Source organism: Camelina sativa, chromosome 4 (genome assembly GCF_030686135.1).
Source record: "Camelina sativa cultivar CO46 ecotype springtype chromosome 4, ASM3068613v1".
Lineage (NCBI taxonomy): Eukaryota > Viridiplantae > Streptophyta > Magnoliopsida > Brassicales > Brassicaceae > Camelina > Camelina sativa.
In genome coordinates this window covers 3927894-3945148 of record NC_141883.1, presented here as the reverse complement: position 1 = coordinate 3945148, position 17255 = coordinate 3927894, and the positions used below count along the sequence as shown (strand labels likewise).

The 17255-nt window shown below is 35.0% G+C and overlaps 1 protein-coding gene, 1 non-coding gene and 1 pseudogene across 3 annotated transcripts; 2 read left to right on the top strand and 1 right to left on the bottom strand.

The window, feature by feature from the left end:
* Positions 1–474: 474 nt before the first annotated feature.
* On the bottom strand, positions 475–4741 carry LOC104779780 (beta-myrcene/(E)-beta-ocimene synthase 2, chloroplastic-like; annotated as a pseudogene). The gene is made up of 7 exons (XR_015596533.1): positions 4427–4741; positions 2776–3032; positions 2297–2681; positions 1969–2187; positions 1449–1587; positions 1123–1374; positions 475–926 (listed from the first exon to the last, which is right to left on the bottom strand). The product of XR_015596533.1 is annotated as a beta-myrcene/(E)-beta-ocimene synthase 2, chloroplastic-like (transcript).
* Positions 4742–9560: 4819 nt separating this feature from the next.
* LOC147945320 (small nucleolar RNA R71) lies at positions 9561–9667 on the top strand. The gene has a single exon (XR_015597921.1). It is a non-coding gene; the product is annotated as a small nucleolar RNA R71 (small nucleolar RNA).
* A 3437-nt stretch (positions 9668–13104) lies between these two features.
* Positions 13105–15153, top strand: LOC104779779 (uncharacterized). The gene is made up of 5 exons (XM_010504160.3): positions 13105–13567; positions 14006–14099; positions 14193–14230; positions 14325–14460; positions 14571–15153. The coding sequence occupies exons 1-5, from the start codon at positions 13250–13252 to the stop codon at positions 14987–14989; spliced, it is 1005 nt and encodes a 334-aa protein (XP_010502462.1). The 5' UTR covers positions 13105–13249; the 3' UTR covers positions 14990–15153.
* The last annotated feature ends 2102 nt before the right edge of the window (positions 15154–17255 follow it).

Below are 17255 nucleotides of genomic sequence, written 5' to 3'. Positions count from 1 at the left end.
CCGCCTCCACACTCCCCTTACCAATTCGTCTAAAATCCGCCGCCATTTCCGTCGAAGCAGTGCTATCTCGACCGTCGATCGCTGCTGCAATCCATGGCAGACAACAACCGATTGTTTCAAATTACGAACACGAAACAGTTCGTTCTCGTGCTTTGCTCGCCGGAAACCGGAGACGGCGACGGTTGAGGTTGAAGATGAAGATGATTCTCGGCGGGGAATTGTTCGGTATCTTCTGTGTAGAATGTGATGAATCTTGATTATGATTTATAGAATATGAGAACCATTTCTTCAATTTCTCTGCTTGAATGTTTTTGAGAATCGATTTAGGTTCGTTGTAACTTATGGTTTGACCCATTGTCGTAGTTTATGAAAATTTAGGCATTGATCTATGTGATTACTAATTTATTCTGACCCACTTACCAACACATTCACGTTGCTGAATCTTGAAAGTAGTTTCACATTGCTGAATATTAATTTTGGAAATAGATAGTTTATTTCAAATCAGCTTGGCAATCCAAGATCCCACACAATTAAACCAAAACAAAAAAAAAGATCCCACACAAAGTAAAATAGAAATTGTTTTGTTACCATGAGAAATTACTATTACTGTGTAATTTAATCTGATGGGACTGGATCAACGATCAGGGTTTGGATACGATCAACGATCTTGGCTTTATCGGGACAGCCATGACCATCGCCATGCTGATACATGAATTGCGACATGCGAGCCAAGTTCATTGCAACTTCCACCATATCTTGAGAAAGTAACGATGAACTGCGTGTCGCCGTTCTTGCTTCGTAGTTCATCTCGTTCCACGTGTGACTTACGTCTGCTGTACGTGCACACGTGCCTCTTCCTCCGAAGCTCCAGTCTCATGCATGTAACATTGAACCGACTTGAGAACGTCTCCTCTCGCCAATTCATCCTACATTTTACCAAACACATTCACGTACGTGAAAAGGAGACTTTCGTCCTCCTAATTCAGGTTGTTGAGTTTAGAAACTTTGGTTTCATTTATGACTTACAACTTACAAGATCATCATATATAATCTTCTTTTGAATTATAGTCATATGCGATTTATAAAACATGACTAGAAGGTAAGAGGGAGGAGATCATTTACCCACGAAGTTGCAAGGTCATTAGCTAGACGGAACACACTGGCAGAGCATCGGACGACTTGTTGTCGTTGTTGGACCAAAGACTCCAAAACTTGAATCGAGATTTGGTCAGGGAAAGCACAGTAAAAGTGGATTAACATTGTTGGAGCAGAAATAGAAATCCAAGCATTTTGCATGTATTCTTCTAAGCTTGGTTTGTATCCTCCTTTGTACCACTTTGCTTCTAGTAGAAACGCTTTACATAAATCTGCCCACTAGTTTCAACAAAATCATAATACAATTAATACTATATATCCATCAATAATGAATAAAGAAAATTTGAACTTACCGATTTTTTGAAAAAAGGTATGACGTCAATATTTTTATATTTAAAAACATCACATCCCATGGCATTAATTTCATTGTACAAAGTAAGAAAACACAACTTCATGTATTCGGGGAGCTCATCCAGACGATTTACATCCCAACTGCAGATATATAGTGTTAAATAATAAATATCATGAGAATTTTTTTGTTTCTTTTTTTTTTGGTTCAAACGAAAAAATAGATAATTAAAAATCCTAATTAATAATATATCATCAAATTTCAATAATTTTATTTACAAAGACGAAAAAACTATAATTCTAATAAAAAGGGGTTATTGATTTTTTTTTTTTTTGGTCAACGGGGTTATTGAAAAATATTTATGCGAATTTGTGTGTGAAAATGATTATTTAAATATTGCTTTTAATTGGAAACTGCATATTTTACACACGTATACGCTCATATATATTTTCGGATAATGTTATATAGTTTTGATAATATACCACGAAAATTGAGGATAAATATAAGTAGTAGAGTGTACTTACTTTTCAACCAAAGCCGTGAAGAGCTCTAGTTCTTCAAGAGTGCCATAGATATCGTAGATATCGTCGATAACTGTAATAAGTGCAGCAACTATAGCCACGATCCGTCGGACATATCCAAATTGTGGCTCGTGTATCATTCCAACGGTCCAAAAATAATTTTCAACAATTCTGTCTCTTGCAAAGTGAAGTTGACTACCCAAACCTGTTTCCTTCCACCAACTTCATATAATTTAAGGGAGAGGATTAGAAAGAGTATATATAAAATACCAATGTGAGATACCAAAACCATCAGTTACGTACTTATATTTCTTCTGGTGATCTCTATTACCTGGAAACGTATTTGACATCTTCTTGATGAGCAGTTTGTACCATATTGAAATCGATTTTGGCAAATTCCAGCAAAAAAAGATTCATGTCATGTTTCTTCTGGTATGCATCAATGAACCATCTCACCTCTAGCCTTCTCATTCTCCAATGATACGGCATTTCTAACGCATGGATCGCCATCTCACGTACCTCAACGTTTAACGTTTCACTTTCATCATCAACGAATTTTCTTATTTTTTCTGTTGCAAAAGGTCTTATGATTTTATGCAATTTTGTATCCAATTTCGTGGAGAGATACGAGGCTTCGTACAAAGTGATGATACTTTTAATATCGTCACTCTTGAACGTATTGCTTTTTATTTTGTCGCTGATCACATCAAATATATCTGAATAAACGGTCATTAATTCTAGTTAATATAGTATAGTTATATATACAATGAAATTATGAATTTCGTTTTTACTGAATATGAAAATACTAACCTTCTGAGACATCAAAACCATGTTGTCTGAGAAGTCGGAATTCTAGTGCGGTTACATGTAAATCTTCTTCCTTGTTACATTTCCAAGTATTTTTTCCATTTTCATGATGAAAATTTGTTAAAATGTTATTTATTTCTAGCTCAAAGTAATACGAAACCCCAAGTTTTTGCAAATCATCGACGAGCTCTAATTGCTCGAGACGGCTCTTCGTCTCTACAGCATCTAACATCTTCTTCACTATTTGCTTCAACACGTCACTACAAAAAAAACAGACATATTGTATCACTTAAATAGTATCACAAAACTAAGTGATGTTATTTTAAATTACTTTTTAATAATTGATACAAAAATTATAATTTTACATCAGTTATAATAATCGATATTATTATTGAATCATTTTATTATAATTAATACAAATATAAATCATTTACATCACTTTCAGAATACTGACACAAAATATATAAATTTACTTCACTTAATGATTGATGTATTTATTAATTTATATTAACATCACTTAGAAAAATGATCCAAAATTTACATCATTTTAAAAATGATGCTAGTAAAATTATATGTCAAATTATTATATTAACTGAACTAAAAGAAATAAAAAAAGAATAATATGTTACTCTTTAATCTACTAAAACTAAAATTCAAATTAACAATACACAAAAGAAAAACAATTAAAAAAAAAAACAGAATAGCCGATTAGAGTTGTTATCCCACATCGGCTGTATCAAAAAAATGTTTTCAATATTGCTCCTATATAATCTCTCACTTAGTCGTACATTCTAATGGGATAACAACTATTTGTGTGGATCCCATAAATACAGTATAAATAATATAGCTAAATTATAAAATGAATATATAAACAAATATGATTTTTATATACATAATTAAATATTATATTAAAGGAAAAAATATTTTCATATAATTTATTATAATATTGATTTCAACATCAATTTTCTGAAATGATATAAATATTTAACATTAATTATCATAAATAATGTAACAATTTTTAGAAGTGATGTAAATGAACATCAATTCTAATAACTGAAGCAAATATTTATTTCAATTGATACAAATTATTTGCATCAACAAAATATAAATCATTCATTAAAGTGATGTAAATTATTTTTGCATCACTTAAAACTGATGCAAAAATAGAAAATAAATGATTCAATACCACACTTTTTTTGTAGTGTGTGTCTAGTCATCCTTTCTTTTTCATTCTGTATCCATCATATTATAACTAATTAGTAAGCCCTCTTTAATACTACGCTAATTAAAAATAAATTAGGGGAAGAAAATCAGATTTATGATAGCATATATATACATCATTTGTGTAAAATATTTAATCAATATTTATCATGAACCCTTTAACAATTTTTTTATAACTAAATGGTTTGTCAAATAAATTTCATCCAATAAAGTCATGACATATTACCTTTTCCATACAATATAATTACCAACAGCTTAATTAGTCAAATATCATTCTAATATATGTTTTGTAGTTATATATATGTATATATATATATACTACTATATATATATATATGTCGATAGATAAATTTAAACTAGTTACATGTAGCTATTTAAACTTTGTAATTAAAAATCTCATCAAATAAAGCGTTAAGAATGATGAATAATTCACCGCATATTTGTTCTCGATGGAGAGCAGATAACCATGGTCCCATGAAGAAGGTTGATAGTTGCCGGAGCGTCGTCGGAGGTCAACATGATTAGCATCCGGCCTCGATTTTGACATAGATTTGCATATGAAACGCTGAGGACGTTGAAGACGAGACTTGTGGACAGAGGCATTTTGGTAAATAGGAGCTAAACCCATGCATAAAGTAGCCATTGATTTAGTAGAAGAGATTGGCTGAAAACATTGACGTTTATCTCTAACTTTATATAAACCAAGTAGAGTAAAAAATAAATATATATTAAAACAATTTTCATAAATAGCACATAAACAAATAAATTTTGTTTCTAAGTTTGGCACATTATTTTTAAAGTTTCAAAATTAAATTCTAGAGGTATTCTCTCAAATTAAGAGATCACTGCAGTACTTAGAGGTCGAACTCCACAAGGACTCAAGACTACACAATAAATTATAGAGTTTTATGATTACGCTAAACAAATTGATTTAAATAAGAAAAGCAATGCAAAATATTAAAATAAAACTGTTGTAAATTCAAGGGATTAAAAATGTAGGTGTAGGGAATTTCTCAGGAAATTATGAAATATTAAATCAATCAATAAATTAGGATTCAAGCAATTAAAAATCAGATCTAGAACTCTAAACTCTTTTGTAAAATAAATCAGTTCTCACTGCAAATATTATCTAAATTTAAAACCAGAAAATCAAAATCTCTTTGTAAAATTCTAGGTTAAAAATCAGCTTTAAAAACATGTTTAGATAAGTTCACAAAATTACTAAATCAAATCTCTTTGCAGAAAGTAATTTTGCTCATCAAAAGGTTTTATCAGGAAAATCAATTATATTCTCATATCAGTTTATTTTTCTAGAGTATTAATTCTAGATGGCCAATCAAGGATTAATATGAAGAACAACCTATGATGAAGATCTAGAAAGATAATGAATCCTAAATAAACAGATCTAATAAATCATAAAATCCCTGTGAAAAACTCTGAACCTAACAAACAAACTACTCAGACATATTCAATGAAGAACAAAACATAATTCTGAATAATAAGCAATTGAAATTAAAAGAGTAAAGAGGGTGTATATGAATTCTTCTCTCAAAGAAGTTCAGATCTATCTCTCAAAAACTCTCAAAATCTCACATGGTTGCAGAAAAATAAAACTTGCTAGAAAATAACTTAAGGGTTTCTAAAACCTAAAAATACTATTTATATGTCCAAAAATACGTCAGGAACTTGTGTTGCAATTATGGAAAACTTCGGGCAACTTTGTAAAACTTCCAAAACTTGGCTTCTCTCCCAGACAAAACAGGGTGTCGACCGACACCAAGGTGGTGTTGATCGACACCATCACTCTGAATCGAATCCAACTTCTCTTCCTTGATGAATTGCTCCAAAATGATCCAAATCGCTTCACTTTGCTCTATCCATGCTAAAATCCTAGAAAACCTGTAAAGACTCAAAAACATCCTAGAAAACAAATCAAAAGACTCTAAAAGACTCCTTATATCATGGTTAAAAACCAGAAAAACAATGATATATCAACTCCCCCAGACTTAACCTTTGCTTGCCCTCAAGCAAAACAAAAGTTTAGACCTGTGAAAGAGGTTTGAAAAGTGGGAACTCACTCAACTGCATGATGATTCTTATTCGCACTCTTCATTTACCTGACTCAAGAACTTACTTCTTATACTTAACCATGATAAGCACAAACATTCTTTACTCAAATCCCACAATCCTTTGGAATCTCTGAAATCTCTATTATCATCTCAAGTCAATATTAAAGCACAAATAAGGTGAATTCTTACCAAGGGAATTTCGATCAATGGCATATGGACTCTCTTCAGGCCAAGACATTCTTCATACATCTCTTTTCCTCTCCCTTTTCTCACTTCCAAGGGGTTGATTTCTCCCTAATTTTCTTTTCTTCTCAAAGGTGTAAGCGAATATTGGGGTCATCCGTAATTTACCTACCCCTCGCTTCCAAGCTTTGTGTGATCATTTGACTCAAGAGTAGAATAATGAGGTCACAGGTAATTTACCTACCCCTCTAAAATGATCAAAATCATCTCATCTTTTATTCTTTTTTTTTCCTGATCTTTTTTTTTTTAAGTACTGAAGGAAAGAGAGAGGGGAGACTTACTTTGAAAAATTTGTACTGTCTTGTATGACCCGAAGAAGAAGTCTAGTCCACTGATTTCCAACCCCAAAGTAAGAGATTTAAGTCCATTTAAAATCTTGATAAAAGTTGAGACAACGTTAGATCAATCAGATATCCATTGAATAAGGGCTTTCGAGATTGTTGATAAGGCTCATAGTCTTTCTAAGCTTCAGTTCTGAGATCAAGCATAAACAAATAATCATTAGAGTGTTAGCCAAATAAGAGAAATCATTAGTCAAGATCATAATTCCCAAAGACAAAAAGAAAAATTTGAAAAATTTGACTCAAACTTTATGGTTTTGACTGACACAACTAAAACTCAAAAACAAAAACCTAGTTAATAAACAACCTCTCACAGACTTAAACAACACTGTCCCCAGTGTTTTCAAGTAAGAGAAAAGCAAAAAAAAAAAATCTATGGAAATTGTAATGAAAAGATGAACTGATTCTCGGGTTACCCAGCGGTGTCGACCGATACCATAGCAGCGTCGATCGACACTCATCATGAATGGTGGTTTTTGGCCGTAGCTCCTTGTTAGTTGCCTTTAGTTGTGTTGATGTGTTGTTGGATCAATCCTTGGATGATTATTCTGTTAAGAAACACTCAAACACAAGTTAAAAGCAACATGATAGATATATAGTTCATAATTTCAAACAAAAGCTGACTCAATGCAAAAAGAAAAATGACTCAAAAGGAAAATAAAAAACCTAGAAGTGGGTTGCCTCCAACTAAGCGCTTGTTTTCAGTCATTAGCTTGACTGTTTTGAAGCTCAGGCGTCCGGTGGATCAGAACATGGCAGTGAATGCCTCCGAGAAAATGTCCTCTTCATCCAAGGTGGTGTATAAGCTTTAGGTGCATGAGGTCTGCCAAGGATGTGAGGAACAGGACTAGGGCGGGATTTAGGGATGGGTTTGCTTCTCTTATGTCCTGCAAAATCATCAACAGAAGAAACAAGCGCTCTACGATAATCTCATGGCTTGGTTAACTGCAAAACAATTTTTCTATCTTTGAAATTTTTATTGATGATAGGAGGGAGATTAGGTGCCGAAGATGTGTACTTTGGCCTTACCTGTGGACTCTGGAGTGTGGAGTGGGGAGGTTTTTGTTTGGGAACAACTTTCTGACTTGAAGCATAGAGAATGTCATGCGAGCTCTCAGTTCTAGTCAAGTGTGGGCTCGGTCGCAGAGGGGTGTCGACCGATGCTGATAGGGTGTCGGTCGACACTGAGCCTGTTGCTCGTGTATTTGCTTCTTTGCAGCTTATCCCAGCAATCTTCTCAACAGAAAATATTTGTACATCAATGGTAGGAGCTCTCCTTAGCTTATCCATCTCAAAGTTCATACTCAAACCTTCCACATTCAGTGCTATTTGTCCCTTCTGCACATCTATGATGGCACCAGCTGTAGCCAAGAAAGATCTTCCTAAGATGAGAGGATCACTAGGCTCTTTATCATACTTCAGCACCACAAAATCAGTGGGAATCATGAAGTTTCCAACCTTAATTGGAATATCCTCTAAAACACCTTCATGGATTCTTCGGGATCTATCAGCTAAGATAAGAGATAATCTAGTTGGCTTGAATTCTGTCATCCCAAGTTTCACAGCAACAGAATGTGGCATCAAGTTGATACTAGAACCGAGATCACAGAGTGAGTGAGCAAACCGTTCTGCAGAGATAGTGCAATCAAGTACAAAGCTCCCAGGATCTGGTAATTTCTCTGCAGTCCTACACTAAATCATCGCACTCACTTTATTAGAGACAACCACTTCTTGCTTCCTCTCTTTCTTTTTCTGTGGAGGCTGGTTCAAAAGAATTGCACTGACATCCTTGGTAAGCAGAGCTCCTTCTTCAGGGCTCAAACCATTTGATACCATTCTCTTCACATAGCGCTTAAGTGGTGGTGAAAGCTTTACTGCATCAATCAAAGGCATCTCAATCATCACCTTGTCCATCATTGCCTTGCATCTAGCTTCCTCAAGTTCCTGCTTGGACCTTCTTGGCTTAGGAAAAGGGACCTTAGGCTTGTACACTCTCTCAACAGCTGCTGGGACCTGAGATTTTGCAGTTTCGGGCTCTGTCTGAGATGAGTGTCGACCGACACCCAGGTGGTGTCGATCGACACCATCATCTGAAGCCGACAGATTTTACGATTTCACTCCTTTTTCTGCAGAAAAAATTTCACCATCATCTTCATCTCTCAGTGATATGGCATTGCAAGCATGCTTGGGGTTTGACTCAGTTCTTCCAGGAAGTAAACCCTCTTGTCGTTTGACAGACCCAGCAGTCTTTGCAACTTGATTCTCCAATTACTTAACATGTACATTCAGTGCATCAATCTTTCCAGTAAGCTATGTGTAGACATTATCAATCTTCCCATTGAATGTCACTGTCAAATTCTCCTGACCTTGCAAAAGTTACTCAAGCATGTCCTCCATTCTAATCTCCGAAGAAGTCTTAGGAGGTGGAGACTGATAGGATGAGTTCCCATAGGTTCTTGTATAACTGTTGTTCTGTTGTTGCTTCTGGTAATCTGGGTTAGGAGTGTACCCTAAAGAGTTCCCATTGTAAGGCTTGTTGCCTTGCTGATTTCCAAACCGCTGGCCTTGATTGCCATAGACATAGTTCACATTCTCCTCTGTATTCTCTGGCTCTGGCTCAAATGCCTCAACTTCAGCAGCAAATTGGACTGACTTCTTACCCACTAGAAGATTATGAACTGAATCCAGCTTGGCATTAACAGAAGGTAACTGGTTTGAATCAAATCCTCCATGCAATCTCTTCCGTTCAGCATCTGCTCTTTTAGTGCTATTACTGGAAGCCAAATTCTCAATCAAAGCTTCAGCATCTTCTGAAAATCTTGTCTTGAAGTTTCCATGGCTTGCAACATCTAAGGCTAACTGATACTCCCAATCACATCCTCTGAAGAAGATACTTAACAATTGTACTCTTGAAAAGCCATGATGTGGACAATCCCTCTGATAAGCCTTGAATCTCACCCAAGCTGCCTTGAAAGCTTCATCTGGTCTCTGCTTGAAAGAGGACAACTTGACTCTCAGCTCATCAGACATTGCATCATCATAGAAATAGTTCAGGAAAGCCACCTTGATTTGTTGCCAAGATGTCAAAGATCCTGCTGGCAACTGTTTTAGCCATTGAGATGCTTCTCCTCCAAGTGAGTATAGAAAAAGCTTGCAGTAGATGTAGTCTTCAGTCACACCATTGGCCTTGATACTGGTCACCAGATCTTCAAAGTGCTCAATATGGTCCAAAGGTTTCTCATAGGGCAGGTTAGAGAAAGGTCTTTGCCCAACTAGCTGGATGTAAGCAGGCTTAAGCTCAAAATCATTCATGGGGAATGGAGGAGGAACAATTGCAGACCGGTTCTCATACATCAAATCAGCCCGGTTAAAGTCAGCAATGGTCATGATCAAGTCTCGGTTCTGTTCCTGTCTTCGAACTGGGTTATTTATGTGGTTTGCAGCTCCACGTCCGTCAGCTGTAAAGGGGTGTCGATCGACACCATCAGCTTGTTCGTCGACCACAACAACTTCAGCAATCACAATGCCTTCTGCATCAATCTTTTGGCCCTGCTCATTGCGCAAGTGACCCTCTTGATCCCTCAAAGCACCATCCTCATCACACATTAGAATGACTGTGTTAACCATCTTCAAGGATTTGGCTGCTTTTCGGTTTTCACGCTCAAGTTTTCCCAACTCTTGATTTGTAAGCTTTACAGTAGGACCAGTCTTGTTGCTCCTTGTGTTAGGCTTATTTGGCATGTACCTGAAACACACAAGAGAAGAAAAACAAAAACGTGTAAGTAGAAAATAAAAGAAAAATTTAAACGAAATTAAAAACTCAAATCAAATGGTAGATCAAAGAGTCCCCGGCAACGACGCCAAAATTTGATAAGCTCAAATTAAACCCTAGAGCTACTCTCTCAAATTAAGAGATCACTGCAGTACTTAGGGGTCGAATTCCACAAGGACTCAAGACTACACAATAAATTATAGAGTTTTATGATTACGCTAAACAAATTGATTTAAATAAGAAAAACAATACAAACTATTAAAATAAAACTGTTGTAAATTCAAGGGATTAAAAAGCTAGGTCTAGGGAATTTCTCAGGAAATTATGAAATATTAAATCAATCAATAAATTAGAATTCAAGCAATTAAAAATCAGATCTAGAACTCTAAACTCTTTTGTAAAATAAATCAGTTCTCACTGCAAATATTATCTAAATTTAAAACCAGAAAATCCAAATCTCTTTGTAAAATTCTAGGTTAAAAATAAGCTTTAAAAACATGTTTAGATAAGTTCACAAAATTACTAAATCAAATCTCTTTGCAGAAAGTAATTTTGCTCATCAAAAGGTTTTATCAAGAAAATCAATTATATTCTCATATCAATTTATTTTCCTAGAGTATTAATTCTAGATGTCCAATCAAGGATTAATATGAAGAACAACATATGATGAAGATCTAGAAAGATAATGAATCCTAAATAAACAGATCTAATAAATCATAAAATCCTTGTGAAAAACCCTGAACCTAACAAGCAAACTACTCAGACATATTCAATGAAGAACAAAACATAATTCTGAATAATAAGCTATTGAAATTAAAAGAGTAAAGAGGGAGTATATGAATTCTTCTCTCAAAGCAGTTCAGATCTCTCTCTCCCAAAAGCTCTCAAAATCTCACAGAAAAATAAAATTTGCTAAAAAATAACTTAAGGGTTTCTAAAACCTAAAAATATTATTTATATGTCCAAAAACACGTCAGAGACTTGTGTTGCAATTATGGAAAACTTCGGACAACTTTGTAAAACTTCCAAAACTTGGCTTCTCTCGCAGACAAAACAGGGTGTAGACCGACACCAAGGTGGTGTCGATCGACACCATCACTCTGAATCGAATCCAACTTCTCTTCCTTGATGAATTGCTCCAAAATGATCCAAATCGCTTCACTTTGCTCTCTCCATAATAAAATCCTAGAAAACTTGTAACCATGATATAAGGAGTCTAAAACCACAAAAACTATATCACAAATCAAAAGACTCTAAAAGACTCCTTATATCATGGTTAAAAACCACAAAAACCATGATATATCAACTACCATGCTTTCAAATTAAAATTTTAAACTTAAACTCTAATCTCTAAATGCTAAACTCTATTTGTCAAAACTATATCATGCGCATAATTGTAATTGTGTCAAGTAGTGCTATTTTTGGAAATTTATGGAGTATGTGTTAATTTTGTTATAAAACTTGTGTCAAAGCTATTTTTGAGTATGTGTTAAATTTGGAAACAAAATTTATTTTGTGTTTTTGGTGAGAACTGTGAGGAATTTCTCAAAATATCATACTTAATGTTTTTTTCAAAAATACTACATTTTAGTTTTTTTTTAATAATACGAAAAAAAAATTAAGAATGTATAATTTTTTTAAGATTTGGGTTGATAATTTGAAATGTGATATTTTTGGAAAAACTTATTTTAATGGTATATATAAAAATTTCCCATAAAAAATAAATTGATATTCTGAGAGTAATCTACTAGTTTGAAGTTCTATATTATTATCTAACATATTATATATTGCTCTCTCTATTTTTCAAGATTACCAGATTTTAAAACTATATTCACTAAAATATCAACTTTTTTTGTTTGACCGCAACCTCACCCAATTTTTTGTCGATACCCTTTTGGTAATGTCTAATATCAAATTTTGTATATTGACGTTTATCGAACTAAAATAATCCAGGTTATATACCTAATTATAATTAAATCTAAATTTATTTGTAAGGGTAAGGGAAACTATATGATTTAGTATAAATTAATATAAAACATGTTACTTGTATATATGAATTTTCAATTCAAGAGTAATAATTGATAATAAGTGAATTAGCTCATATTTTTTATATACATTTATAAGTCCCATGGATATGAGATTCTAAGCATCTTTTTTTGAGATGATGGCTCTTATTATGTTCCATCTCGAACTTAATCACAGTTTAGGACAGACGATAAGTTCTATTTGGGATACCCTACCTAGGTCAACAAACTTCCAAACAATGATACTGTATATCATTTTTTTTTTCCTAAACAATTTCAACTCAAAATTAGTTAACAGTTAGTGGATTGATTTAATCATTATTTTCTAATGTGAGGTTTGTAACAAAATATAGAGATATAAAACATCCTATAATTTGAACGGAACGGAGGGAGTAATATATATTTATCAAATGTAGAAATTGTAGAAACTGTGTACAAAGAATTACAGTGACGGAGACAGTTCAAGTTTGTCTAGAAGAAAGTCCAGTCTGGCTATGCGTTTTGTTGGCAGCCATGCCAATAAATTAGGTTGATGTCGGTTTCTTTTGTCGTTTAGGGATAAACATTTTGGTGGTGACCGAAGAAAAATGTTTTGTGAAATGACTCAAATCACTTCTACGTTGAAAAAACAATTTTGGGCCTTTGGCCCAATTTTGAAGAGTGTAATTCAAGTTTTATCCACCGACGTCGTTTAAGCTCATCATAGAATGCCAAAACGGTGCCGTTACGATGAGTATTTGTTTTTCTTTTTCAGATTATATCAAATTTTCGCCGACTAACGGTGGATAATGCAGTGAAGGGACGACGATGATTCTGATAACTTCACCGACGGTGACGTATCTCCATCACCGCCTCCACACTTCCCAAACCAATCCGCCTCGCCATTTACGCCGGAGTAGTGAAATCTCGACCGTTGAACGCTGCTGCAATCCATGGCATACAACAACGGATCGTTTCAAATTACGAACACGAAACAGTTCCTCGTTCTCGTGCTTTGCTCGCCGGAAACCGGAGACGGCGACGGTTGAGATCGAAGATGATTATAAACGGAGAATCGTTCGGTATCTTCTGTGGATTGCTGAAGCTGTGTATATACTATGGCTCTTTCTTCTTCCTTATGCTCCTGTGAGTGATTTTAACTTCAAAATTCATAGTTCTTAAGATTTATCTATGTGTGAAATTCACTAAGGTTTATGTAGAATGTGATGAATCTTGATTATGATTTGGATAGTTATAGGAAATGAGAACCATTTCTTCAATTTATCTGCTTGAATGTTTTTGAGAATCGATTTAGGTTTGTTGTAACTTTATGGTTTTGAATCATAGTCTTAGTTTATGAAATCTAGGCATTGATCTATGTGATTAGTAACTTATGGATTGTGAGAATTTTTCTAAGGTTTATGTAGAATCATCACATTGATAATTTTGTGAATGAGAACCATCATATCTCTGCTTGAATGGTTTGAGAATCGAAAAAAGTTTTTTTGTCTCTAGAAATTTGCATGTATCTTAGATTATGCGTTTTTTTTTTTAAATCAGAAATGAGACTCTTTTGATGAACAGGGAGATCCAGTGTGGGCAATTAGTTCAGAGACAGTGAATTCTCTTTTGGGACTTTCTCTTAATTTCTTCTTTGTCTTGCCTCTTGCGAACTCCGGTATGTTCTGCTTATAAGAGTCTTGTGTTTCTCTGATCAATTATATCGATCGACCTCATGAACTTGATTTTTTGACACTTGGTGGCAGAACAGCTGGTATTCAATTCTTACAAGCTCCTGTTCTTCACCCGGTAATGTACCATTAAACTTGAAATGTTTCCTTTGGTGCAATAGTGATAGTATTTTGTCATTCTGTTTTAAAATGTCTTCAACAAAAATCAACAGATGGCTGAAGGGTTATTCAACTTCGTGATAGCTTGGACACTCATGTTTGCTCCGTTGCTATACACAGACCGAAAGAGAGATGGATACAAAAGCTCTCTTGATGTCTTATGGGGTCTCATGATGTTCCTCACAAATAGTAAATGCAGCTTTGTGTTGTTTTTTTTTAATATCTAATAAGCTTAGTTTCTTCTTAAAGCACATCTCTAAAGTAGTTTATCGGTTCTGTTGATCTCGTGTTGCGAACAGCGTTTCTAATCCCATACATGGCTTTACGGCTCAGTGACGCTGACCAGAATGATAAATCTAGCAAAATGTCTCAACTTGGCGAAGCGATGACCAAAGGTGCGCCAATAGTTGGCCTGACCGGAGCTACGGTGTGTCTGATATCAACATTGTGGTCTCTCTATGGTCGAGCAGATGGAGATTTCGGTGGAATAATGGACAGATGGCAGTATCTCATTGGTTATTTGGGATCGGAGAGACTAGCTTACGCTTTTATATGGGATATATGTCTGTACACAATCTTTCAGCCGTGGTTGATTGGAGAGAACCTGCAAAATGTGAAGAAGGGCAAGATTGAGTTGGTGAGTTATCTTAGGTTTGTTCCTGTTTTTGGTTTGCTTGCATATCTTTTGTTTCTCAATCTCGATGATGAAGCAATTTAGTAAGTTATTTAATTGGTATACACAATCATGAATTGTATCAAATTTAATTATATTGTGGAAAATTTGATTGTATTTGTAGCTAGAAATTTAAAAACATCACTGACAATGAAAAAAAAAATCGTAAAACATCAATTTTTTTTTGGTACTATGATACTATTACTATCCATACAACCAAACAAAGTTAACGAGAAAATTGACATACACAGTTGACATTTGATATCTTTTTGTACTATTAACATGTACAATTTACATGTAAATTGACATATACAATTTAGACATAAAATTCATATACAATATTTTGTACTATCCATACAACTAAACAAATTTAACGAGGATATTGACATACTTTTTTTTGGGGCCAAAGTTGATACCTTATATTACACCATTTTTTACCAGTAATTATTTTTTCAAAAACTTAAAAGAGTACTTTCAAATATCTAAGCCATTGGAGAACTCGTGTTAATGAGAGGTCACATAAACGTCTTCTTTATGCGGATAAACTGATCAAGGCCGAGTAATGTTTTCACAATCTCCACATCACAAAACATACATTTGATCCCCCGTTGTTAACCTATTAAGTGTGGCCAACCAAGAGAGGAAAGCAAATTTCAGAGTTGAGTTTGGAAAGCAAAATGCGCTAGTCCATTGGTGTTGTTGTCCCCCACTGCGAATCAGAGACCAAGTGACTTTGGTGGAGAACCTTGGAACGAAATTATCCCTGGCCCTCGCCAAAGAACAATATCAACCTCTTCTTCACGATGCCTATCACACCTTGTCCAATTCATCCTCAATCTTATACAACAAGACCATAAGGTGTTGACGTCATCGATGCTGAAGAGCCGCAACGACTATAGCAGAGAGGGGAATCCATAGATCGATCACACCACGATCTCCTAGAGCAACATGAAGGGGACCAAGAGGACACCAGTTATCAAACCAGAAAGAGGTTTTCTTGCCACTTTGTACTTCCTTGTGCAGGAAATTTATGCCTGCAGTCGATACTTTAGGAGTTTCCTCCACATCCAGGAACAAGAGGTAATATCCCCCTTGATCAACCAAAAGGACTCGCCCCGAAGAAGCTCACGATTGATCCAATCCACCCAAAGTGAACAGCCCGAGACAATGCACCAGATAAGTTTAAAGCAGCTTACTTTTTTTGCTTCCACAATCGATTTTAAACCCTACCCGCCTTCCACTTTAGGCCGACACACATCCCGCCAAGCAACCTTTGCCTTAGTAGCATTCGAATCAGGACCTGACCAGAGGAAAGCCGAACAAATTCGTTCTATCTCTTCAATACATCCACTCTGTAAACGGAAAGCAGAAATCCAAAAATTAGTCAAACTTAAAATTACTGAACTTAGGAGTTGCAGTCTACCATCATAGGAGAGAAACCGATTCTTCCAGGAGCTTATACGGGAGTGCATCTTTTCCAACAGAGGGAGACAATCAACTAACGACATTTGTTTGGTCGGAAGAGGGAGCCCCAAATACCTGATCCATAGACCTGGATCTACCATCAGAAAACACCATAATGTTTTCAGCAAAACATAGGTGAGTAAGCTGCAAATTTTGACATTTCGGATAAAGCCAAACTCTCTATTCGCAGCAGCCTTATCTAGGATCTTGGACAAAACATTCATGCACATAACGAAAAGGTATGGCGAGAGAGAGCTGCCCTGATGCAGCCCGCGGGTACTTCTAAAAAACCCAGTCAGTTCCCCATTAACTTATAAAGAGAAAGAAGCAGTAGAAATGCACAGGGTGATCCAATGAGTAAACTGAGGCAAAAAGTCCAAAACCAAAAAAATATTAAGAATGAAAGACCACTGGACTAAGTCAAAAACCTTGGAGATGTCTAGCTTTATTGCGCAGCGAGGAGAGACATCTGGTTTATTATAGTCTTTGACAAGCTCAGTCGCAAGAAATAGATTCTCTATCGGTAGCCTATCTTTGATAAATGCAGACTTTGGAGCAATAAATCCAGGCAATAGTCGCTTAAGTCTGTTGTCAAGAATCTTTGAAATGGCCTAGCACATTACAACAAGATATTGGTCGGTAATCTTTCATTGCCCTTTCATCAATTTTTTTTAGAATCAAAACAAGAATAGTCGTATTCAAACCCTTTTGTAGAAAACCATACACAAAAAGATTGTACAAAAAAAGATTGGTTTATCTATCTTTTTTGATAAACTAGTTTAGCACACCTGTATTCATTTCACAGAAAAAAAACACTTGAATCTACTAAACGAAATGTTATTATAGG